At 40.2% G+C, this 26276-nt stretch overlaps 2 protein-coding genes across 7 annotated transcripts; both read left to right on the forward strand.

The window, feature by feature from the left end:
• Positions 1-547: 547 nt before the first annotated feature.
• LOC124142289 (transmembrane protein 220-like) lies at positions 548-7018 on the forward strand. The gene is made up of 7 exons (XM_046510678.2): positions 548-820; positions 1679-1809; positions 2531-2560; positions 2981-3041; positions 3730-3862; positions 4088-4153; positions 5329-7018. The coding sequence occupies exons 2-7, from the start codon at positions 1681-1683 to the stop codon at positions 5480-5482; spliced, it is 573 nt and encodes a 190-aa protein (XP_046366634.1). The 5' UTR covers positions 548-820; positions 1679-1680; the 3' UTR covers positions 5483-7018.
• A 3868-nt stretch (positions 7019-10886) lies between these two features.
• On the forward strand, positions 10887-25851 carry LOC124142287 (putative sodium-coupled neutral amino acid transporter 10). Of its 6 annotated transcripts, none has more exons than XM_048392745.1 (16): positions 10887-10967; positions 11489-11646; positions 12195-12312; positions 13328-13373; positions 14475-14568; positions 15169-15309; positions 16066-16187; positions 17884-17986; positions 18653-18835; positions 19218-19338; positions 19556-19674; positions 20000-20165; positions 20341-20411; positions 20773-21156; positions 21354-21884; positions 21945-25851. In XM_048392745.1, the coding sequence occupies exons 2-16, from the start codon at positions 11557-11559 to the stop codon at positions 22539-22541; spliced, it is 2886 nt and encodes a 961-aa protein (XP_048248702.1). In that variant the 5' UTR covers positions 10887-10967; positions 11489-11556; the 3' UTR covers positions 22542-25851. The 6 variants fall into 6 exon arrangements, with proteins under 6 accessions (XP_048248702.1, XP_048248705.1, XP_048248704.1 ...); XM_048392748.1 differs by having other exon boundaries at positions 22065-25851; XM_048392747.1 differs by having other exon boundaries at positions 21354-21804; positions 21955-25851.
• The last annotated feature ends 425 nt before the right edge of the window (positions 25852-26276 follow it).

Raw genomic sequence — 26276 nt, forward strand, 5'->3', positions numbered from 1 at the left:
AACAAGTCTCCCATTATCGATCCTTTCAAGATGGCGGTCTTGCAAGCACGGTACCAGGCATCACAGAACTCATGGCACACTGTCAGTCTCTCTCGGAAATAGAATATATTCTGATTTGGTGCACATATGTAGCACATTAAATAGTTGGTGTACTTCTGACATGCCTGGGACGCCCCTCTCAAAGGCTTCACCCTCCCAAACGTCGCATCGATCTCCTCCTGACCACAGCAACTGTTATCCTTGAACCACGTACAGTTCTTTAACCCAGGCTGAACTTTTGGTGCTCGGTTGTCAAAGAATGAACAAAACTGTTGCGGTTCTTTGCGCATCACAATTATTGGAGAAGTGGCGACTATATATCTGATCGCATTTAGACCAAGCAAGACGAACACTGGTAGCTCCATCTTGAATAAAGTCTATCATGATCAGCGGGAATAATCAATGGTCGCCTTGTCGCCGAGGTTTGCCGGATAGCTCCGAATCATAATTCTATAAACTCGGGGCATCGCGTGTGTGCGCAATGTAAGTGTGTCGTACATGTGCGCTGTGTGGAGTCTATGTATCATACACACACATCGGTAATCGTCACACACGTCTGTGACAGATTTTCAGCGTGCACAGCATTTTGAATTATTATTATGAAAATCAGTGCGAACATTCACTGACGGGTGAGTCTGTCTATCACGTAAATTCACACGAACCGAGTGACAAAGCAGCAGCAGCAAAAAAGAAAGAAGTATTCGACAGCCCGGTATCTATTACCGTACTTGCCCAGATAAAACTTGAACGTGAGGAAAGGCAGTTTACTGCTGGTAAACAGGTAAATATTAAATAGTTTTACATGTTCTGGAGTGATGATGTAGTGAAGTAGCTAGTACAACAATTCCACAGTTTTATCTGTTAAATTCTGTGTGATTTCCAATTGTTTTGAGATCGTTTTTTTTTACCCGTGAAGATCCGGGTTAGAATAGGCGACTATGCTTGTTAGTACTCCACTGTGGTCACTTATTAAACAGTCGACCTGTGAAGATTCCGGGGTAGAATAGGTCTTTAGCAACCCATTCTTGCCGTAAAAGGTGACTCTGCTTGTCGTAAGAGGCGACTTACAGGATCGGGTGGACAGGCTCGCTGACTTGGTTGATGCATGTCATCGTATCCTAATCGTGTGGATCGGTGCTCATATGTCAATCACTGGATTGTCTGGTCCAGAGTCGATTATTTATAGACTGCCGTCATATGGCTGTAATATTGAGTGTGTCGTTAAACAACAAACAAACAAATGATTTCGGTTTTTTCAAATGTGAAATAAAAATGTTTTTTTTATCAATTTTTCTATTTATAAGCTACAGCTGTAATAGTGTTGATTTGGCCCGATCCATGTCAACAGTGAATGTTATATGATGTATTGTGACATCTTGACTGTTGGACCCCAGCAGTGCCCTCGGCTGATGTAGATTACCAACAAAACATGATCTCAGATAGCATTAAGAATCAACACACGATGTAGATTCAGCATGTTTTAGTGTGTACAGTGCTATGTAACAGAATGTCTATGCCAATATAGTTACTCTGATCAAACAAGAACCATTTTCGGTGTTTCAATCCCTTTCATTCTGTGTGAAAGTGGTGAGTTTTTGAACTGACATATATATATATCAGTCTGATTCCATATTTACAGTGATGGATTATGAGCGTGTTACGACGTCGGCCGGGGACACCCCTAAGATACAGTCAGGGATGTGGGAACATGTCTGGCGTGCCATCAACATCTTCATGCTACTGTTCTTTTCATTAGCAGCCTTTTACAATGTGAGTGTGTTGGTTTCATCATAAAATGATTGATACTTTTTAATAAATTCACAGACACACTTTATCATGAACACAAAAAACTGTAGATGGTACTTAATCTATTTTATAGTCTCAGGTTTAAGGAAACAAATACAAAACTTGGTTCGCCAATCAAATGCCATGGAATCACTTGCAGATTATTTATTTACATTTACAGTGTACCAGTAGTTGAATGTACATTGGGACACAGAGATTATAAGCCAAATGTGTTTCCATATTGTACATATCATGTATTAGGAAGAAATATGTGATTTTTGCATGTTTAAGACATAATTTCATATGAAGTAGCATTAGAAACTCTGTATGAATGCAATGTTTGAATGAAGTGCCCATTTTTTCATAGATGTTACGTACAGTGCCATTTGACTTGCAGCCATTGTTGTATCTTGTTTTGGCAACACATTTGGAAACTTGTATCAAATCATATTGGGAATGTTAATAGTTTATTGAGAAAGAAAGCCTCGTTTTGGCATTTTGAGCTTGGAAGAAGATACTGCATCATTTGCATATTTATAAGACCATAAAACCAAGTGTATGGGACTGGTTTATCGTATCGAGAACACAAGCCTTAAAATAGTAAAAATGTATGTATCTCTTTAGCTTTCATTACAATCTACCATTTACTAATGTATTTTGTATATTGTCACTGAGTCAAAGACAAATGGTATCAATTGTTTTCCAGTTGAATGACAGTGACTGGTACCTGTGGGTGGTGAGTATTGAACCTTGTACTATCAATGTAATATCGACACTGCTATTGGATTATTGTGTTATATCATCGCACAGACAGAGAATCAATCTGAATGACAGTGACTGGTGGATATTGCATCATGTGGTATAGAGGCTGTGCTGATTAACCGTTGTGTCATATTTCACCTAAGCCTGACTCATACTATTGCTTATCTCTACTCATTTCCGAGAATTGGAAACTTTGTGAACTGTGTTCCCGGAGAGCAGAAAAAAAGCTAACCAAATACATCCTTTGTCTGCGCAAGCGCACTGGAAACAGGTGACCAAATCGGTATACACGTCATTCTCTCTTTTCTCGTAGCAGGGGAAGAGGGGACGGCTCGATAGTGCTATGACATGAGAATTTGTTAAGATTTGTGTTAAAGTCTTGTATTTGTTTCAGCCAATATATGTTATCCCCGCTGTGCTGTGTCTTCCGATCATTGCAAAACCAAGCTTGTCTGGTGAGTGTGTGTTGTGCTACCTGCAAGGCCTGATGTTTTCTATTTCATTTTGCATGTTAAGTTGGTGTGTGTCACTAGAACTCCAGTAACTGATGTGGCAAACAGACAAAATTAAAATAGTAAAAGATTTATGTTCCATCCAGTCGTCATGGCAACTCATGTCAAGAGAAGGGACTGTATAAAGAGTATGGTATATATATATTCAACATAATCTGTGCCATATTACCCACGACTGTTACCTTCTGTAATACACTGATCAACATTGTATCAATATGTTGACCTCTTGGGACCAACAGTGAAAGTATAATGTGTGCATTTACTGTGTCTGGTTCCAGATCTTTTTGTTCCCTGATTAGCATAGATTGGCGGATACATTTTTAGTGTGTGCAAATCTCATTGTTTCTTTTTTATTTGGCCAAGAGGTGGAAAGTAACTGCTTATTCTTTGCAGGATGTTAGATATTTTTACAGTGACATCATTGTATTTACTTCTGTCAGAGAAGGCCTTTGTCTCCTCACCTGCATTTGCTACACTGTTTAACAAGGTTCCATTTACCCTTTAATCTTTCTAATCCAAGAAAGATAGAGTGGTGGTGAGAATAATGAAAACATAAACTATTTTTTGTTGTTGCTTTGGATCAGGTTATTTGAACCAGTCGCCGGATTGAAAGTATGTGTTTGTTTTACAGAAAATAAGATAGTAGGATGGATGTCGGTGGTGCACTTCACACTGTGTCTAGCCTACTCCGGGTACCAGATCATCACCATGATCCAAGTCATTAGTGGCCGCATCGGGAACCCGCTTCAACACGAGGAGGGCAGGTGGGCCGAGCACCTTCATATATACACCGACAGGGAAATATGAAACCGTATCAAACAATAGGAGATGTCAGTTTTGAAAATTGAATATAAACAATCATTTAATTGTCATTTATATTATTTATCTGTCATTTTGAAATCAACCAAAAAAACTGGGTGAATTTTAATAGTTTTCATTATGGAAGGTTTGTGCTGGAATATCTCCTTATCGTGTTGTCATGGTTACAGAGAGATGGGAGGTTTGCTGATCATCATCACATGGTTGGGGATCTGCAGATTCACATCACTAGGGAGGTATGTGTGTGCCGTCACTCCACCAGTACACTGTTTCCCTGTATCATAACATCTTGTGACAGCTTTGACTCGTAGTAGCCGCCTTGACTTGTGGTAGCCGCTTTGACAAGTGGTAGCCACTTTGACTCATGGTAGCCGCCTTGACTCGTGGTAGCCGCCTTGACTCGTGGTAGCCACCTTGACTCGTGGTAGCCGCTTTGATTAGTGGTGGCTGCTTTGACTAGTGGTAGCTGCTTTGACTAGTGGTAGCTGCTTTGACCAGTGATAACCACTTTAACTAGTGGTAGCTGCTTGACTAGTGGTAGCCGCTTTGATTAGTGGTAGTTGCCAGAACTGAAGATGCAAGAACTAGCAAGAAAATACCTTGCAATACCAGGTACAAGCTTGAGTTCAAAGAGAGCCTTTTCTGCAGCTGGACAAACTATCTCGGAGAAACAATCAGCTCTTAACCCCAGCACGGCTGATGCCATAATATTTCCCAATAAGAACCTCAGGTGTTCACCATCAAGCAAACCCAAGGTATCTGACATGCAGGGTGCGTGTGTTGATCTTCCCCGCGCCGTGGGTTGGATTTTCAAAATTTTCAGAGGGGGCATGCCCCCAGAACCCAGAGCAATCTTGGTCGCTTTGCGGCCTTGACGAATACTCGAGGAACTCATGAGTAGTGGGGTATGAGTACTCGAGTATCATTTTCTCTACCCGTTTCAGCCCTACCTGCAGGTCAATAAATAACAAGTGATTCTGTGGCTAACTAAGCCACTTCTTTTCAGTTTATGTTTTAGTAAACTGAAAACAAAGGACTACTGTTAAGGCTAGCTGGTTGGCTGATAATAGAATGGGCTGGGCTAGTGTTGCATTGTGGGATGAATGATGTCACTGGTTTCATGTTTTTCTACAGTATTTTGGTGTTAATGATTAATTTATTCACAAGAATTGACTTCAATGTGCTTTTTGTGTTTATTGAATTATCAACTTAAAAATAGTGTGTACAATTTCCATAAATCTTCTAAATCTTGTGTGCACACCAGTGTTTATGTTCCATAAATGCAAAATACTTTGAAGTCAATTCTTAAATAAATCCACATATCCCGGTAAGTTAAACCTTACTCCTGAGAACCATCAAACGTGTTGAACAAAGCATCATATTAACCTCTCTATGTATGTATATTGCGCAGGCCTCACACGACTGCCATGAACCGGTCTCTGATGAATGCCCTGGTCCTCATGTCGCTGACGCTGGCGGTGCTGCCGCTGTTCACCTGGGCTCTGTGTTTTGTGGGGGACTGGCATCAGAAGCTGGGACACTGCAACGGCATGTTTAGGTCCTAGGACGGAGAGGAGGACAATGATGAGTCAGTGTGTTGGATTTAACGCCACTTGGAACAGTGTTTCAGTTATATCATGATGTGTCCGTTGGGACATCTGGGAGGAAAGCCTGAAGTGATGCAGGCCTTGGATGTTTTCCACTTTGAAGAAATGCATGAGTGTGGTACGGGCAAACCGAGAACCATGATCAGGGGAATCTGGGAGTCAAAACACATGATCATAGGATTCTGGCACACCTAAGGGATGCAACTCTGCACACGGCAAATTGTGACACATTAGAAGACGGGGCCACATGTGCCCCCAATGATTAAGATGATGATGATGATGATGATGATGATGATGATGATGGTGGTGATCCATGCCGGCATTGTTCTTATGTACTACTCAACTTTTGATAGAGTTACTTATATTATTCCATGTTATGCCAAAGCAGTAACTCATATGTAACTAGTATGCAGTATCTTCGTACACCTCAAAAGTTGTGTGGTATAAGTGGAATTGATGAAAAGGAGGCGGTGAAGTTACTGGTAACAGAGATAATTCCCCGTCATCAAACCGCTTCTGTTGGACCTGTTTGACAATGACCTTCCAATAATGTTTGAAAGCTTTATGATCATACTGTTAGAGATTATTTATAAAAAAGGGTATGTGCAAGAAATGAAAATAATATGTCATGTTATATTCAGCAACACATCCAAAAAACACCTACACTGTTGACTTTGATTTGTAGTTTACATGTTGACTGAGTCATGACAAAGGGCAAACAAAGTTATTAAATATATTATTATGCCGTTTAATGCTGCAAGCAGGAACATTCCACCGATACTATGGCAATCAACTAAGTGAGTGAATGTTGTTTTATTCAGAGGCTGCAATATTTCACCTGTATTTCAGCAATCTGTAAATAATCAACTGAGTGAGTGAATGTTGTTTTATTCTGAGGCTGCAATATTTCACCTGTATTTCAGCAATCTGTAAATAATCAACTGAGTGAGTGAATGTTGTTTTATTCTGAGGCTGCAAATATTCCACCTGTATTACTGCAATCTGTAAATAATCAACTGAGTGAGTGAATGTTGTTTTATTCTGAGGCTGCAATATTTCACCTGTATTACAGCAATCTGTAAATAATCAACTGAGTGAGTGAATGTTGTTTTATTCTGAGGCTGCAATATTTCACCTATATTACAGCAATCTGTAAATAATCAACTGAGTGAGTGAATGTTGTTTTATTCTGAGGCTGCAATATTCCCCCTATATTACAGCAATCTGTAAATAATCAAATCTTGGCTGTGTAAATCAGTGGTTAACAGACATATTCAAGTCCGAGTGGCGCACAGTCATCTAGGTCACACTTTGTCACCATCCGATGCTTATAGTCTCTCTTATGACAAGTGTGGTTATGCTGGGGACATAGTCTACCCCAATCTCATTAAAATCTGACCTTAGTTCTAAACAAAGATCTGAGGACATCCCATTACGGGTCACGTCAGAACGACCTTTCATACGACCAATCAGAGCATCGCTAACCTGATTATGAAAGTGACAGTCAGAATGTGATTTCTGATCATGCAGCCTTGAAAACTTTAACTCCGAACGATAGTTACTGGTTTAACGACTGTATCCATACAATCTAGACCATCTATTAGCCATTCCAGAATGTTCTTTTGTTCAGGTTTCAAATTTGTAATCGGCAATTTGTCAAAATATGTTTCGAAGCGTATAGTCGCCAATTTGAAATTAGTGCCGTAAAGCACGAGAAAGCTGCCTTCTGATTGGTCATTCCATTGGTCAGTCAAAGTTTGCGCAAGGTCGGTCTGACGTGACCCATAATGGGATGTCCTCAGATCTTTGTTTAGCGGTAGCGAGAACTAGGATCTGATTTTAATGAGATTGTATTCTACCCCGGTTTCTTCGATGGGAAGTATTAACGGAGGGGAAGTGATTTTGTTGTGAATAATTTAACTTATGATCTGATAGTGATGGTGATGGGCCTGCTATCCTGTGGGTTTCCTCAATACTCCATATTGTTCTACACACAGGGAAATTGGCATTCATTGTTAAGAAACTGACACAGTGACATTTTATGTTAGGCAGTTATTTATTTGTCAGTGAACTTCAAAGAAAGGTTTCATAACAATCACAATTGGCATTTTTGATGTCTTTGTCCGGAATTAAGGAAGGGGACATGTAAAGGCTCCTGCCTGTACGTGCTACGCGTGGTTTCAATGGTCTCAGTAATGTTGTAATAATCAAGTGTATGTTTACTGTAAATACCTCGGCATAGAGTGTAATTTTGTATGACCATAAAAATGTCAGCTAAATCCTTGTAAATTAATGTCACTTAATATGTTCCCAAAGTCTAAATCTTTTAACTTTAGGACTACATGTATCATAATTTATTTGAAAATATATGAATGCACTAATAATGTTAACTGAATTAAATCATTTCTGTTTTTTAACGTTATAAAAAGACAACAAAAAAGTTTTTTTATATGTCCACATGTTTCCATGAAAATATTGTTAGCTAGTGTACACAATGTATATGTATGTTTCTAGCAATTCTGACACCATTACTCTGCCAAGACAGGAGTCAAATAGAGGAAAGTGTTGTCTTAAAGCATTAGAAGTCAGAAAATAATTCAATGGCAAGGTCTTTGTGTATATAAGGAAACAATTGGTGGGGTGAAACGATACAGCAAGGTCACATAGGTCACGATACCATATGTATCTTCTTGATAGGCATTTAGAAGTTGGAGTTCTAAGTAAGGAGAGGATTTATGGATGAACAACTTGAAATTGTAATAAAGAAGTTGTTCATCCATAAGTCATATCCTTACCATATGTATACGCATATTACGCCATACACATATTTACTTCAAATTGCTTCGAAACTTCTTGACTATTAATATTACATAGTAGGTTCAAAAGGAAAAGCTAGCTGCAGACACATGTTTGTAGGGGCAATTTTTTTTTAGTGAACTTGACACGCTAATTACAAGACATTTTGCAATATCTGACTGACAAAACTGCTGGGTGGGTCGCTGAATCAGTAGTAAGTAATATATATTAGCCAATGAATTTATTGATGCATGAAAACTCACGATGCACTGATGTATTTTTCACCACAAGACATGGCATATTTCCATAATATTTTACAAGATTTTAGTAAGTCTATTTAATAAGTCCCTGTGTGTGTTTCCTGTGTGGTTACACTGTCATTCATTGAAGCAAATGTTACTTGCCATTTTAAAGAACATATTGATAATATTTTTGTTCTATTCAGTATTTTTGTTCAAAACAGTATTTTTTGTTTGTCAACTTTATCTGCTGTCTATGAACACCCTTTGATGATGTCACCATATCAGTCCCACCGTTTACACATGTATCTTGGTGTGAATAAACCTACAGTTTGACTTTGTAATAAATATATTTTTCCCTTTTCATCTGCCTTGGTTTTTGTCAGTGTCATATTTCAACTGGTAAGTGTAATATCAAAGCTAATATCTCTATTGCACAAACACTTGGAGGTAGAGAATGAAGTCTTGTGTTGTACACAGACACTATGAGGTAGAGAATGAAGTCTTGTGTTGTACACAGACACTTGGAGGTAGAGAAGGAAGTCTTGTGTTGTACACAGACACTTGGAGGTAGAGAAGGAAGTCTTGTGTTGTACACAGACACTTGGAGGTAGAGAATGAAGTCTTGTGTTGTACACAGACACAGTGAGGCCCTTGTGAGGTTGTCACTGAGGCCCTTGTGAGGTGGTCAGTGAGGCCCTTGCGAGGTGGTCAGTGAGGCCCTTGTGGTGGTCAATGAGGCCCTTGTGAGGTGGTCAGTGAGGCCCTTGAGAGGTGGTCAGTGGGGCCCTTGTGAGGTGGTCAGTGAGGCCCTTGTGAGGTGGTCAGTGAGGCCCTTGAGAGTTATGTCAGTGAGGCCCTTGTGAGGTGGTCAGTGAGGCCTTTGAGAGGAGGGTCAGTGAGGCCCTTGTGAGGTGGTCAGTGAGGCCCTTGTGAGGTGGTCAGTGAGGCCCTTGAGTGTTATGTCAGTGAGGCCCTTGAGATGGGTCAGGGAGGCCCTTGTGAGGTGGTCAGTGAGGCCCTTGTGAGGTGGTCAGTGAGGCCCTTGTGAAATGGTCAGTGAGGCCCTTGAGAGATCAGTGAGGCCCTTGAGGTGGGTCAGTGAGGCCCTTGTGAGGTGGTCAGTGAGGCCCTTCTGAGGTGGTCAGTGAGGCCCTTGTGAGGTGGTCAGTGAGGCCCTTGTGAGGTGGTCAGTGAGGCCCTTGAGAGGTGGTCGATGAGGCCCTTGAGAGATCAGTGAGGCCCTTGAGGTGGGTCAATGTGGCCCTTGTGGGGTGGCCTTGAGAGGTTAGGTAGGGAGGCCCTTGAAAGGTGAAAGGTGGGGCAGTAAGGGCACTGAGAGGGGGGAGGGGGCACTTAGGCCCTCGAGAGTTTGGTTATTGAGGCCCTTGAAATATTAGGATGTGATGAAACACATAGATGAGCATGGTGAGAATTGGTCCCTATAAACCATAAACTGTCAATGTACAATTGGAATCGTAGCAGATCTGCTGCCAAGCCAAATCAATAAATTTTAGTCCTAAGGAAATGGTGTATGCCAGAATCTATATATTCATGAATGCCTAAAATGACATGACTTATTTTTTAGCTGACAGATTGTACTTGCAAGTAACAGCATGTTTTATTTCAAGGAAACTGCATTAATATAATAGATCTTTTAGAGCTTATTTGCATTGAGGGGTCATTTTATTTTAGGGATAGGGAAGATTAGTGACAAAATTATTAGGGGAAGGCGGTAAATGACAAAGTTCCCTGCCTCCATCTAGCAGTCATGTAGAATCTAGAATTCTAGATCTAATTCAAATTACATAAAATCTGAGAATAATTCTCTTACCATTTTATTATTATTAAAAATTATTTTTTTTATAACAACTGTCATTTTGTTAATACCGTATTCGACGTAATAAGCGCCCAGGGTGCTCTCAAAATTAGAAATAGGGGGCTGTTATTAGAATTAGAATTTTGGTGAGATTAAAAACGAGGTTGAAAGATTGTAAATTTTATGGTTTATGCTGACAGCCTGAAATGATAAAAAAGAAGAATGTGTGTATTATACACGATAGATATGTTTTCGAGAATTTAATTGCCCGTAATTAAGGGTGCATATAACAAACGAGTGCATATTATACACGAATAAATAAGTCTTGTGTACATTGATCAATCGGAAAGGTTGCTAACTGGGATTGTTCACTAGCCAATATATTAGCAAATATCGCCGTGGGCGCTTATTAGAGCGGAGCGCTTGTTACGTCCAATACGGTAACTGGTTTGTTCTTTATGGTACTTACGGTATGAGATGGAACCGGAAGTACAAACACACGGTGGATTATCTCCCTTATGTAAGATGGAGCATGACACGTATTTGTTTTTGTTTACCCGCTCCCGTTAATAAACAACACTTGTCGCAAGTATGATTTACCTTTTAATTGAAAACTGTGAATGTGAAAAGAACACATGTACAAAGTGTAATTATTGCCATGATTAATATGACAGGAAATAATTACTCGAGTCTATAAGAAACACCGGACCAGAAACGCCAAACTGATGGCATGCCATGCCGATGGCACCATTTGAACATCCTAGGAAATAATTTGATCAAGTTCGAAATTCTATTAACAGACAGTAGTACGCCTAAGTAGACAATGAAAAATGATTGTATGATATTTATATCGATGATGTGGCATTTGTTTGCAAGTGTTTATAAATCTTAATATCGTGTTTGAAAATGTGATTTGTAAGCGAAGTTCTGCACCAAGTTCATGTGCTTTATTTATAATAATTCTTATAAAACTTCTAAGAAATGGTCTCTTCATGAGATTCACTCCTGCCTGTTAACACGAATAGGAAATGATGGTGCTAATGTATGCAATATTACACCTTGTGAGACACAGTATTCAATATTTTACCTTCTCTATGTTTTTACTTTTAGGGTGATATTTTCAAGAAATCAAAATTACTTCTGATGTAGAAGGTGGCACCTCAGAGCACAATATCAAAATGTCTTCAGGAAACTGGCCTTACATCCTCAACCTAGGAAACAGCATCATTGGGGTGGCTGTCCTAGCAATGCCCTTCTGCTTCAAACAGGTAAACACTTTCGTTACTATCTTTTTATTTATGTGATTCTTGCTATCAGCTGTAACAGGAATGTAAATTATTTTTATTCTGCACAGCATTTATTTCTGCCCATTTGGTGAAGGTCTGTCTGACTTGACCCCCTCGAATTCTGATAATTTGATCCTTCTAACTTAATGTTGAATAGTTTGCCTGGGTAAATTACTTACCCAGGGACAGTATTATCACTTCCTCGCCCATGAGATAACTTTTATTCTCTAAAACCTGCAGCTCAGTAGCCTTGTGGTTAAACAATAGGGGTTTAGGGTGACTTTGCTCAGTCAAATTGTCAGTCCTAGCAAGTTACATTTCAGTCTTTCAAAGTCTTTTTGTATATCAATCATACATTTAATGGTTACCCTGTTACTCAGAAACAATATCTCAGTTTCACATGTGTCACTAATTACAGAGACTGTGGAGCAAAGGCCCTCATAAATTAGCTCCTCATGATTCTGTAAACCCTGGTAAGATTAAAAAACTGTACACACCCACTGTAAATCCTTGACGTTTGTTCCTTTCAGTGTGGCATTGTTCTTGGTATTGTTCTGCTGCTTTTCTGTACCTGGCTGACCCTGGTGTCATGTCAGCTTCTCATGAAGGCTGCAGCCGTCAGCAGGAAGAGGTCGTATGAGTTTCTAGGTATGGTTGAATCACGAACTGAATGTTGAGATGTTTTAAACTTGGCAACACAGCAGTCTGATTTACCCCAGTTGTAGACTAGACTGTTGTAGATCAGGCCATTTAAATAACACGTTTATAATAATATTGAGGTATTATTACTTATTGACCAACTCAATTTCTGTGACAACTGTGGAGATTTTCTGGTGATAATATATGTTCCCAGCAACCTGTGCTTGTCTTAAGAAGTAAACCCATTAAGATCCGGGGTAGAATAGGTCTTCGCCAACCCATGCTTGCCGTAAAAGGAGACTATGCGTGTCGTAGGAGGCGACTTAAGGGGTTGGGTTATCAGGCTCGCTGATTTGGTTGATGCATGTCATCGTATCCCAATTGCGTGGATCGATGCTCATGATGTCTATCACTGGATTGTCTGGTCCAGATATGATAATTTACAGAACACCGTCATTAATGCCATGAATGTTGCTGAAGAACAAACAAACAACTGGTAGTTACTACCTGTGTATGGGGACAATGTCTGGGGAAATGGGATTTACAAAATAATGTTTTACAATAATGTTTCCATGGTTGCCATGTCTAACAAACAAACAGAGCAGTGTTTCTCTTGATTCCTGTATATTTAATGGAATTTTAACAATAAAAATACTTATATCCATTCTTTTGATGAGTCATATTTTATGCAACATATTTTTATCAGTAGGAACTAGTTCCTACAAAAACATTAATGTTAAAAATACAGTAACCACGGTAACAGCAAATGTTTATTTTTTTATTTTTATGTGCTTGAAATCAATGTTGTTTTCTCTGATCAATATTGTGTAGGTTAAAGTTAAGCTTTGATTGTCTGGGTGATTCACTATGGCTGATTCCGTCAGTCAGTTTTGTAACTGGAGTAATAGTTGAGACTGTAGCCTGAATATTTTTTCAAGGTTCTGCTTGATGGTCTGAAATCATGTTTTGATGTCAGTATGATATCTCAGTAGGAGTATGACTAAGTGTGACATGTTTCTTGCAGCATACTACACTTTCGGTGCTGCCGGCAAGTTTGTCATTGAAGTCGGGTAAGTGTCACTAACAGACAGTTAGAGTATGATGATGATAATAACAATAATATATTGTAATTATATGAACTCCACTCAAATGGTTCACGAGGCTTGATGTTGTCTTTACACATGTGAAAGTCCTCTTAGTCCAGTGGATAGAATGCACACCTGGACTGATAATATAAGGGTAACGCTATTTTTCAGGGCATTACCATTTGCAGAAGCCTGAGGTCTTCCATTAACTGCCCAACGAAGGAGGCTTCTGTAAATGATAATGCCCTGAAAAATGGCGTTACTGTTATTATATCTAAAAAATGGATGGAATTTGTTATCAAATAAAAAGAAAAACCATTGCCGGTTTTGGAACATTTACTGCAATCAACACAAATGTCACTGACCCACTTTTACAAATATGGAAATGTCATAGAACAAACCAGATGACGTCACTATTAAACGTGACGTCACCTATCCCTATTCTATGACGTCACCTAGCAACAGGCGTGGCCCGTTGTCAAGCAATATGAGGGCATTATCAAGTTACAGTGGCCCGCTCATTTCTAATAACATGCGGGCGGTTTTATGATAACTCTATCCATTTTAGCTATAATCAGAATTAATATGCCTTTACAGTAAATAAAGAAGTTGTTATCCATAAATTGTGTCTACTTTGTCATCCATCAACTTCTAAGTCATGCTTGTGATACAATTTATACCTGGAGAGTGTAAGGTCGGGGGTTTGATCCCCGGGTGTGTCATGCCACGAGACGTTAAACATGGTTCTTGTTTCCTTGCTTGACGTTTGGCATGAAAGCAATAAAACAAGGACTGGTCGGCTCAGAGTACATGTGTATGAGTGGGTATCCATGTTAAACTGCGGCATGGTATCTCAGTGGTCTAGCACTATAAAACCAGCTTTTATCCATACTAGTACATGCACACACACACACATGCTTGCACATCGCTATATATGTGTAATGATCTTGTACTTGAGGGTAAGCATATTTCCACTGATTTCATTCAGGAAGCGTCTGTTTCTGTGCATCAAATGGCACTGGTAGAAACAGTTACAAACAAGTCAGGTTTCTGAAACCAGTGATGCATGACTGCTTCTGTCCACAGCATGATAGGGCTGCAGATCGGGACACTCATTGCGCAGATCGTGGTCATTGGGGACCTGGGGCCAGCCATTGTGTCCAAGGTGTTGGGGGTGGAGGTAGGTAACATTTCATGTTGTAATTCTAATTCATACATCCTCTCCAAACTTTCACTTCAAGCAAAACATGTAAACAGGAAGTTTTTTCAGTGACACTCAGAGTTTGGTGATCGTGATGGTGATGTGTCACGTAAAGAAGTTCAAGGGTGTAGTTAGCTGTTACCAAATCCATTTTCATGCTAATTAAGAAGCCCCATGTAAATGGTTGTGCTTTAAAGTTTTGTCGGAATTTGACCTCTGAGTGCATGGACGTCTCAGAGGTATCAAATGAACTATGTCTCCTTTATAGGGCCGTGGACTTGTTCGGTAATGTCAGTGGTTAATGTCTTCTTCAAGGTCATACCGCCAAGGAAAGTTTGTCTATCTGTTAACTTGAGAAGCATGTATTTGTCCGCTTGGTACATGTCATATTTAAAGTCTAAACAGGTCCTGATTAGATTATATCAACATGAACATGGGTACTGGGCCATCCAACATAGTCCTCCTTTATCAGTGACAGATGTACAGGGTTTGTTTAATCATGCAAGGCTCAATTAAAAAGTCATAAATGTGGGAAGGATAAGTTGAACAGATATTATTTATTTTGTGTTGATGTTCCAGAACACACCCCACCTGCGCACATACCTCATTGTGTTCCTGTGTCTGTGCGTGGGGTTGCCTCTCGGACTGCTCAAAGACCTCCGCAGCGTCAGCAATGCCAGCACCATCTGCATCTGCTTCTACACCGTCTTTGTCTTCTATGTGAGTAGTTATAGTTGGTAACCTTGGTGACAGTCTCAGTGTTGTAATTGTGTGTACTCTGCCAGTGGACATGGTTGCTATAGGGTGGCTGTCGTTCCCATGGTAACAACTTTACTATTTGCTTGTGATATGAGCTGACTCATGAGGATCAGATGGTCACAATGTGTCACTTTACTCATTGGTTGTCAAGGAAACCATCAATGTTGATAGGTTCTTGTTTTATCAGGCAATGGTGTGTGTGTGTGCATGCATGTGTGTGCGTGCGCTTGCACTTACCGCCAAAATAAACGAGACCCATAGAAATATATAGAGAAGTATGCACGTAAAGAAGTGGTGTTTCCGATGTGTACCAATTAATGACAAAACTAACGATGAGTCAAGTGTTACCACAGAGTGTCTTTGTTCTTATAACGATATGCTGCATACGCTTTCCTTTACACGCTAAACACCAATCTAATGTCTCTTGAATGTGCATAATTCTTCATATATTAACCAACATGTATGGTATTTGTGTTTCTTTTGTCGGCGAGTTTATCAGTGGTGGGTATCAACCATCTGTTTCCATCTCTTTACATGTTGTAACTTCTGCATGTGTCGATGAAATGTACATTTACACCCATGGGAAGAGTTATCTAAGTATGGTGGCCGGAAAATATTTCAATGTAATATTGTTTAATGGTGAAGGGTGACTTTCGTCTTCAGCTTTGATGCATGTCTTTTTTTTGTTGCATGTTGTCTACTGTTTCTTCCTGGCAGGTGTTGACCCTGTCCAAACCCAACTTGTGGTCTGGAGAGTGGTATTCTTCAGTGCGGTTCTGGAGGCCTCAGGGACTTTTCCAAACTCTTCCAATATTCTCCTTCTCTTTCGGGTGTCAGACGTAAGTACTTCTCCTCAACAACTAACTGTATCATTTCTCCCCAGGTGCTGACATTATCGGGTTCAAACCTGTGGACAGGAAGCTGGTACCATAAGGTGGCATTCTGGAGACCAGAGGGTCTTTTTCAGACTCTACCCATATTCTCTCTGTCATTCGGCTGTCAGACGTGAGTAACTGTGTCTGCATCTTCCCGAGGCAAGGGAGGTAACTGACTGTAAAAGTCCAGTTTCCACCCTTGCCGAACAAGGCTGGAGTTTCTGGGCTCGATTGTAGCGCGACCAGTGGCTATCTATATAGTCAATTAACGCCCTTGCTTTGGGAAGATGCTGTCTGGTGATCTGGTCAGCATGAGGATCACCCCTACACACCCTCCCCGTACTAGCTCCTTCCCTGCAAGTGACATCTATGTCACCCTCCAGGTATCATCGCTGCCACCAGTGTGCACTGCAAACAGCCATTACAAGAATCTTGAATATTTTCCCTTTAACCCAAATGTAGTGACATTTATATTCTTGTCACCCTCCAGGACCCACTTGCACAAAGCAATCTTAGCGCTAAGACTATCTTAAGCCTATGTTAAAGAATGGGAGTTATGATCATCTTAGCGCTAAGATTGCTTTGTGCAAGTGGGCCCTGGTATCATCGCTGCCACCAGTATGCAAGCGGCCATTACAAGAATCTTGAATATTTTACCCCTGACTACATATGTAGTGACATTTATGATTTTGTGTATGTCTTTAAGAATGCTATTCTAGTTAATTGGGAAACTATTACTGTCACTATTTCTCAGAGTAATTTACTTTTGTTTAATCAGATTGGTTCAAGATTGCAAATTGGCCCGAGATAGAGGACGAACTCTTGCATTCTCACTAAACTAATAACATGATAGTTGAAATGAAATAGAAATTCAAATTGACAAACAAACAAAACAGTTTAGCTGGGGTAAGAATATCTGGTGTCATGACAATCGGCATTTGTATGTAAACATAACGGCCAGTCAGAGTTCAGCTCCATGCATAGTTGTTGCTACCTAGTAGAGTGGGGAGCTGTGACATGTGACAGCAATAGTATGGGGAGCTCCACAAACAATGCGCTGTGAGGAGCTTGTCCCCTTCACTACTCTGATCCTACCTTCCTTACAACATCCTCACACCTTTCCCTGGGTCAGACATTGCATGCGATCTTATTCCTCTATTGGTCAACTGTAGACCAGAAGAACTTTTTCATTGGTTGAGCCTCAAGATTAAGTTGTATGTTGCGCAGTGCAACTATGTTACAACTAGATCAAGTTTTATGTTGCACAGTGCAATATTGTTACCACTGGTGCAAGTTTTATGCTGCACAATGCAACAATGTTACCACTTGATCAGTCATGTTTATTTGCATGTGCAACTCTTAAGTATTTAGTGTTATGTGCTGCACAATGCAACAATGTTACCACTTGATCAGTCATGTTTATTTGCATGTGCAACTCTTAAGTATTTAGTGTTATGTGTTTCACAGTGCAACAATGTTACCACTTGATCAGTCATGTTTATTTGCATGTGCAACTCTTAAGTATTTAGTGTAATGTGTTTCAAAGTGCAACAATGTTTCCACTTGATCAGTCATGTTTATTTGCATGTGCAACTATTAAGTATTTAGTGTTATGTGTTTCAAAGTGCAACAATGTTACCATGTTTCCTGGTTGTTGCAGTCAACTGTTCCTCCTGTATGACTCCCTGCCGGAACCAACACTCAAATCAATCAATGGTGTCACCAGCAGCGCTGTCAACCTCTGTGCCGTGGCCTATTTATTGGTAGGAACAGGCATCTTTATGTTGTCTTTAAAATACAACCTATGCCAATAAAAAAAACATACACAAGTTAGGTTAGGTTATTTGTTGTTTAACACCACACTCAGCAATATTCCAGCTATGTGATGGCAGTCTGTAAATAATTGAATCTGGACCAGACAATCCAGTGGTTGACATCATGAGCATTGATCCACGCAACTGGGATACGATGACATGGATCAACCAAGTCAGCGAGCCTGACCATCCGATTCCATTAGTCGCCTCTTACGACAAGCATAGTCACCTTTTACGGCAAGCATGGGTTGCTGAAGACCTATTCTCACCCGGATCTTCACAGGTCATACTCAAAAGATGTCATATGAATCATGTTATTTCATCGTAGGATATTAAAGCATGACCTACTCTAATTCAATAGTTGCAATTACATGGCTCGAATATTTAGGTTTAGTTGATACCAACACTTGTCAGTTTGTTTGGCAGAGTGAGTATTATTTGTCATGTTCTTGTAAAAATATTTCAGGGTTGGTGGGGTAATCATTTGAAAATCTTAATCAAGTGCATTTATTTTCAATACATTTCTTATCTTTGAGAAAATTTCCATTGTTGAGCATGTACATTTATTGCATTTAAGTAAATTGTGACATCATTGGATAACTATTATATCCCCAGGTTGGATTCTTTGGTTACATTGCCTTCTACGACAAAGACATCGGCGGTGACATCATCACTCTGTTCCCTGCCACATTCGCGGCAGACATGATGAAGCTGCTGTTTGTGGTCTCCATTGCCGTCACCTTCCCCCTCATCATCTTCCCCTGCAGAGCCAGCCTCTACACGCTGCTCTTTCCCCAGGTACCGAGTATTTCATTTTCTGAGATAAAGGGAGTGTGATGCATTTGCTGGTTATTGCTTCTGAGCTCTTTGATGGATGGTGGATGGCCACCAAGAAAGACTGACTCTCAAATGGGACCAGATCATGTCACAATGGTAGGCCTCTGGTCTATGTCTACCTAGATAATCTACACTATTTCATCCTGTAAGGAACTGATCAATTATTATTTGGTGGAGGGTAGGGGGGGTGGGAGAAGGGGGATGGGACACAGACACACACACTCTCATACACTAACACACATACACACACAAAAAGCAGACAGACAGACACACACACTCTCTCACACACACAGTGCCTCAGTGTGATCCTGTTCTGAACAGACACATCAATGTTTTGTTGCAGCAGAAACAAAAGTCCTATGAAGACATTCAGGAGGAGAACCGCATGCCGGAAATCCATTTCAAGTTCATCACCGTCACCATCGTCATCTGCTCCATGATCACTGGCATCCTTGTGCCCAATGGTCAGTCATATGAAGTAGCTTGACAGCACCAGTTACTCAAGATTCTTTGTCTGATCATAACGAGGCTCTTCTATATATGCCCATACAGGAAAACTGTAATTGAATATGAAGACCATTCACCCTGCATCACAAGCTGGGCCTGAGACTGAAAGAGATATATTTTCAGTTGTGTAACTTTCAGATACATAGATGTGAATGCCTGTGTTTGTACTTACAGTTGAGTTTATCCTTGGGATGAATGGTGCCACGATGGGTACACTGATCTGCTACATCTTCCCAGCTCTCTTCTTTGTCCGCGTCATGGCAAACAAGGCCGAGGGTAAACACATAGCACAGGTGTGTACTCGGTCAGACTGGCCATGTGTGTGTCTGCAGGTAGTCAGTGTCTTGTTGTTACAGAATTAGTTAGGTATGATGCAGCTGCTTTCTTAGAAGTTGAAAGATGAGAAGATGAGAAAGCAGACAAACAAATAATAATAATAATAATAATAATAATAAAAAAAATAAATAAATAAAAATAAAATATAAATAAATAAATAAATAAATAAAAAATAATAATAAAATAATAATAATAATAATTATAATAAAGCCATTTATATAGCGCAAAATCCACATCACTGAGGGACATGCTCAATGCACAATCGAGTTGATTATATTACAGCTGGTGATGCTGCTGGGTATCACAATCCTGTTGGTCAGCACCTTCGCCACGCTGTACACCCAGGACAAGGGCCACACCCATCCTGTCGCCCCAAAAGTGCCCGAGGACCTTGCTGCCAACCTGGAGAACCCTGTCCTGAACAAGCCTGTCGACCTGCCGCCTGGGGGTACGTACAGTCTAGTTAGAGACTAGGCAATTCTAGTTAGTGAGGATTATGAATAATGACTGATTGTAAATGTCTGTGACTGAAAACTATTTTTTGATACAAAAAAAATGTTTGACATACACAAGATGATTATGTATTGAAGGTGTGTGAAAGTGTACAGTGGTTCTTGTTTTAGATGCTGACAGTAAGAATGAGAAAAGAGTTGAGCCTCCGGTACCTGATGCTCCTATAGAAAGTGTTGACAAGGTGGGTTTGTATTGGGTACAGAGTCTCAGCAGTTTTATGGAAACTATTCACCAGGTTTTGTGACATCCTTTCCTAATAAGAGCCACATTGTGTGATGCATTTACAAAGATGAGTCACTTTGCCTAGTACTGTTTCTAAAAGCGATTTGTTGTGCAAGGTTGTGTCACTAAGCCATGCCAAGAGAAGGCGGACATGGTTTTGTATACAATGTTCGATTTGATTATGATTATGATCCTTGGTCTGTAAGTTCCACACATGTTCTTGTTACAACCCGTGTCACACTGGGCACATCTCCCCTACATTTAGATGACAAACCATGATATTACTTGACATGAACCCAACTCACTCACTCTGTATACAGAAAGAAGAGAAGCCCAAGGAAAAGAAGTCCGAGGAACTGCCAAAAAAAGATGGCCTTGGTGATGCTAAAGTTCCTGACAAGGATGGACCGGTTGAGGGCAAGGGGAAGGAGATGGGCCGGGAGAAGAAGGACCTGAGTCAGGAGGTCAAGGCAGCAGGCGGGAAGGATGCTGCTGCTGCTGTGGAGAAGAAGGGGGAGGAAGTCAAGGTCAAGGTCAAGGAGGAGGTGCTGAAGGAGAGGGAGAAGAAGATCGAGGAGAACGAGCAGAAGCAGCAGGTGTTGCTGGAGCGGCTGGTGGAGCAGCAGGAGGAACAGAAGGAGCTGATCAAGGAGCAGAAGCAGATCCTGCAGGAGCTCAAGGAGCACAAGGACAAGGAGCACAAGGTGGGTCATGGAGCTGGAGATGTAGATCAGGGTGGATGAAGGGAACCTTAGAGAGTGTCAGCATATGGTTCTGCCTAGAACTGTGTGTTCTATAAATTCAACCTAATACCCGTATGTTTCATATAGCAATGCCATAATGGTAATACAATAATGGATGTTTTTCACCACAGTGTCACCTTTTATTTGATTTGATTCAGGATACTGATGGTGCAGATCAGGAAGGACAAGATGTCAATGATCCTGCTCAGGGTGCACAGCAACCATTTCCGGATGGACAAGGAATACAGGGCGCACAGCAACCAGTTCAAGGTGGACAAGACTTGCAGCAACCAGTTCAGGGTGGACAAGGCTTACAGCAACCAGTTCAGGGTGGACAAGGCTTACAGCAACCAGTTCAGGGTGGACAAGCAGGACAGCAACCAGTTCAGGGTGGACAAGCAGGACAGCAACCAGTTCAGGGTGGACAAGCAGTACAGCAACCAGTTCAGGTTGGACAAGCAGGACAACAACCAGTTCAGGGTGGACAAGGCTTACAGCAACCAGTTCAGGGTGGACAAGTAGTACAGCAGCCAGTTCAGGTTGGACAAGCAGGACAGCAACCAGTTCAGGGTGGACAAGCAGGACAGCAACCAGTTCAGGGTGGACAAGGCTTACAGCAACCAGTTCAGGTTGGACAAGCAGGACAACAACCAGTTCAGGGTGGACAAGGCTTACAGCAACCAGTTCAGGTTGGACAAGCAGGACAACAACCAGTTCAGGGTGGACAAGGCTTTCAGCAACCAGTTCAGGGTGGTCAAGGCTTACAGCAACCAGTTCAGGGTGGACAAGTAGTACAGCAACCAGTTCAGGGTGGACAAGCAGGACAACAACCAGTTCAGGGTGGACAAGGCTTACAGCAACCAGTTCAGGGTGGACAAGCAGGACAACAACCAGCTTTACAGCCAGCGAAAAACATCCAACAAAGTGTAAAACAAGTTGTAAAGCAGCCATTGCAAGGTAAACAGCTACAGGGACAACAGCTGGCTCAAAACAACCTTGGCATAGAAGGCCAGCAAGGTCAAGGTCAGCAGGCACCAGGGAACATCCAGTCACAAGGACAGCAGGCTAAGGTCAAGGTCAAGCAGGTTGCTGGGCAACAGGGCGATGTGGTCGTGCCTGTCCAGAACCTGAACAATGTTGGAGATGCTAAGAACGTCCCTGTTAACCAGGGTCTGGTGAATGATGGCATCCTCAAGAGGAACAAGCGAGAGGTAGATCCGTCTGTGGACAAAATTCTCAAAGAAGTGGAAACCCTTGATGGTCGAAGATTGGACAAGAGGGAAGTGATGAATGAAGCGCTAGCCGACAGACTGGTGGCCATCAACAAGGTGTCCAAGAGACGATAGTGATTTACCAAACACTTGTCAGCTGATACTACTTACAGAGATTGTCATACCCCTGACCTCAGCATGTTCTCATCTCAGAGGTCACTGCTAGGTACTCAGTGTTTCTTCTGTCATGACATTAGTCTGTATTTACTAGTAGGAAACTTTAAGGAAACAGGAATCATTTACTTCTTGGTCTTGGATGTTAGAACTTCAAAAAGAATGAATCCCTAGAGGGCTTGAGTTGAGTACCAGAGTGACATCTTTGAGGAAATTATTAATGCAGGGACGTATGAACAAATTGATAGAAGATCAGATCCGTAAACAGTGCAGTTGTCAGTGAGAAATGTTTTCATCAGTATTTTTCAGTGTTGTGAAAGGTGTTTTTGAAGTACTTGGAAGTGATTAACCACACTTACAAATGTATGTAACATGACATGATGATGCCTGCTAACCATCTTCATAATTTGTCAACACAATTTATCAATACAAAACATTCCAAGGATGTTGAAACATAGGTTAATAGGGATGTTTGAATTTGGGTAGTTTTGTCACAACAGGGACATCAAAGTTTGAATATTAATCATGTTGTGATTGTGGCATCGTATATTTAGGACAAATTAGGACAAAAACATACCCGTCTTTGAAAAATATTTTGGAAATTGAGTCCTTGATTAGGTCATGTCCTCTTAGCAAAGTTTTGCTCCGCTCATGCAAGGCAGACTATATATATATTGCAAATAGGTTTCATCGTATGGCAAAGGAAGACATCCACCAAATACTGTCAATTTCCAGACATTGCCTCTTGCGATAGCGATAGAATAAAAAACAGTACAATTCTTGTTTTCTTGCCATCAGAGCAATGCTTTGTTTCAGTGAATATTTATCAACATAGATGAAATTGTATGTATAATTACAGGGCAAGGGCAGTTTATTTACTATTATCAATTGGCAAGGGTACTATTTATAATTATTAATGGGTAAGGGAGATTTCTGTGTCAACCCTGTGATTCTGGCTAAACAGTTTTCAGTATTGTACTACAATCTATTCGTATCATGTCTAAGTATGAGCACCTGTTGTATCCGATTCATGGTTTGTTAGAAAGGGTCGACGTTGATCTGATCTGTTTGTTACCTCCATGGTGATGCTACTCATGACAAGTAAGCTTACTGAATCTTCATTGTAGTCGGTGTATATTTGTAATGTAAATATGTTCAGTTTGTCCATCTCATGTGTGTGAAGATCTATGAAAGGTCTTAGTGTTATATTTGATATTGAATGTAGACATTGTTGCAAATGGGAGCAATATCATCAACTTATTTTATGCCATTATTAGGAAAAGTACTTGGAATACAAACTTCAAGAAAGCCTCCGTTCTCTCATGGTGGATATAATCATTTCACCTTTTAGCTGTTTCAAATTTCTAAAGATATGAATAATTTCATTTAATAAGTTCAATTGTTTTTCATAGATGAATATTTTGTGTCATTTTCCATCTCCACACCTCTTTCAGGAAATTGTTTGTCAAGGAATAATAGAATAAGTGTGGCAAATCGATGTCATTTCTGGTGAGCATCGGGCAGAGGAAATCACAATGCATTTGATGTTAATAATGAATCCGTTCTTGCAACAGTGAGGAAATTCAGTCGAAATGCTTATAACGAACTACAGTTATAATGACCTAAAATTAGTGTTCCTTTGAGTTCGTTACAACCGTAGTTTACTGTGGATGAATGTGGATGAATGTGGGTGGGTTTTAAGAAAAATACCCCCAATTGTTGATGATACAGAGGAACCTAGTTTGTCCGGACACAGTTAATACGTTAATACCGAAACTACACCTTCAAGGAAATCACTACCAGTAACGTCTGGTCATGGTTAGAGTGATTAATTCACACAATTTCAAGCATTATAATACAGTCCGAACAAACAGGGTTTCAGATATTTTTGCACATATTTCCTATCGTATCATTTCTCCTACAACTTACAATGTACTTGTATGTATATACTGTACATGAACCTGCCTACAGTCCCTCACTGTCTTGTACACTTGTGTAAATAGCTGTCCATGTGCTGTCCATGTGCTGTGTTTCACAAATGTACATAGTAATCAAAGTGTTCAAAATAGTCACCTGCCACTTCACAAGCAGGAACTTTTTAAAACATGTTCTGAAAATTTCCCCTTTTCCCCATAACAGGAATAGTAGTCGCTGTCAACACTGGTACTGTAAGTCATGACCTTCTACACTGCAGTATCGTAGAAAAAGATGTCATAAAGTTAATTACAATTTTGTTAGTCAGGGCACCATTTTACCAGTTTGTACAAATATGTATCATCTGAGCTGACTTCACATACATGGTAAACAATAGGGCTGTAACGAATACACTATGACGCGAATACAATTCATATCACGAATATAGGGTAACGAATACGAATATTAATTTACGAATACAACAAGAAGTCAACAGTTGATGTATTATTGTTATATTCAGTGAAATAATAACAACATAAATTATTTGACTTGGTTTGTTAATAATTAATATAATATACATTTATATACTCCACTTATCCAGGTGCTAGTATCTGCTCAAATGACAATGACCAGTGACCACAATACTGTCATATTATATATTATAAGAGTGTTGTCTTTGGAGAAATCTATGCAAATATGTTCTTAAAGATATTTTTAGGTACAGGGTATGTAAATGTACATGATTGCATATTCATAAATATTCGATTCTAGTGGCCACGAATAACAAATTCAATTCATGAATGGATATGGTTTGATTCACCAAATACGAGAGTAAATCGTAACAGCCCTATTAAACAATGCCCATTGACTTCATAGTTAAACATGAAAGTGTTTTCAAGGTAGGTGTGAAGTGTTGGACACTTTACTAATATTACTGACATCTTCAGTGTTAGAACCGGACAACATCCAAGCCAACTGGAAGAAGGCGTCCTGCAACCCTACATTCACATGCTTGTCATGGCTTTGATGTGGTGGTACTATGGGCCGGTGGGAATAAACCTGAATCGCAAGTAGCATGGGCTTGTTGAACACGATGGCTAAAAAGTGATTATGGTCTGGTGTAATTTGTGAATATATTTCTATTTGCACAGTTTTAGCCAGTAATGCAGTATTTTAATAGCTTTACATCATGTGACTTTCATGTTCAAAGCTGCTATTTTCAACTCTGTCAAGGTAGACAAGGTAAACAAAGACAAAGTAAACAATACTGAAACTTTATTTTGTGAAGTATGGTCCTATATAAAAATGCAATATATTTTCTTATCTTTATTCAATGACTCAATAAAATTCAATGTGACGTGCTGGTGTCTAGTTGTCTTTATCCAACACTGACTCTATCAGGTATGTTGCTTCCTCTCGCGTAACTCAAACTGTTGTTTCTCATGATATGTTGTATGCATATTAGGCAACTTCTGAACTGTGCCCTTGGCTGATCAGAATTTTTAGAAACTATTTTTTGCATTTCCATGGCAACACATTAATATTAAGTATAAATGGGTTTGTTTCTGGAGCTTTAGTAATAACTTTTAATATTTCTTTATGAATTTTTGTATGCACATCAGGAAACTACTGCACTGGTGCTACATCAATTGGGACGCACCAGGCGGACATTTTTTATATAAAACGTGGGATGCATAAAACCAGTTATACCCCGAGCAATACTGCTACAACAAATTTATCTTGCCACATTACAATCTGCCACTGTAAAAGAATGAAAAAACA

Source organism: Haliotis rufescens, unplaced genomic scaffold (genome assembly GCF_023055435.1).
Source record: "Haliotis rufescens isolate VD_foot unplaced genomic scaffold, xgHalRufe1.0.p SCAF_11, whole genome shotgun sequence".
NCBI classification, from domain to species: domain Eukaryota; kingdom Metazoa; phylum Mollusca; class Gastropoda; order Lepetellida; family Haliotidae; genus Haliotis; species Haliotis rufescens.

Excerpts from the sequence above, each read along its gene's own strand:
- LOC124142289 (XM_046510678.2), top strand. The coding sequence starts at position 1,681 with ATGGATTATGAGCGTGTTACGACGTCGGCCGGGGACACCCCTAAGATA. Across the intron at positions 3,042-3,729 it reads TGCAAAACCAAGCTTGTCTG|AAAATAAGATAGTAGGATGG; the intron begins GTGAGTGTGTGT and ends TTTGTTTTACAG. Across the intron at positions 3,863-4,087 it reads CTTCAACACGAGGAGGGCAG|AGAGATGGGAGGTTTGCTGA; the intron begins GTGGGCCGAGCA and ends TCATGGTTACAG.
- LOC124142287 (XM_048392743.1), top strand. The coding sequence starts at position 11,557 with ATGTCTTCAGGAAACTGGCCTTACATCCTCAACCTAGGAAACAGCATC. Across the intron at positions 19,339-19,555 it reads TGGCATCCTTGTGCCCAATG|TTGAGTTTATCCTTGGGATG; the intron begins GTCAGTCATATG and ends TTGTACTTACAG. Across the intron at positions 20,412-20,772 it reads CTATAGAAAGTGTTGACAAG|AAAGAAGAGAAGCCCAAGGA; the intron begins GTGGGTTTGTAT and ends CTCTGTATACAG.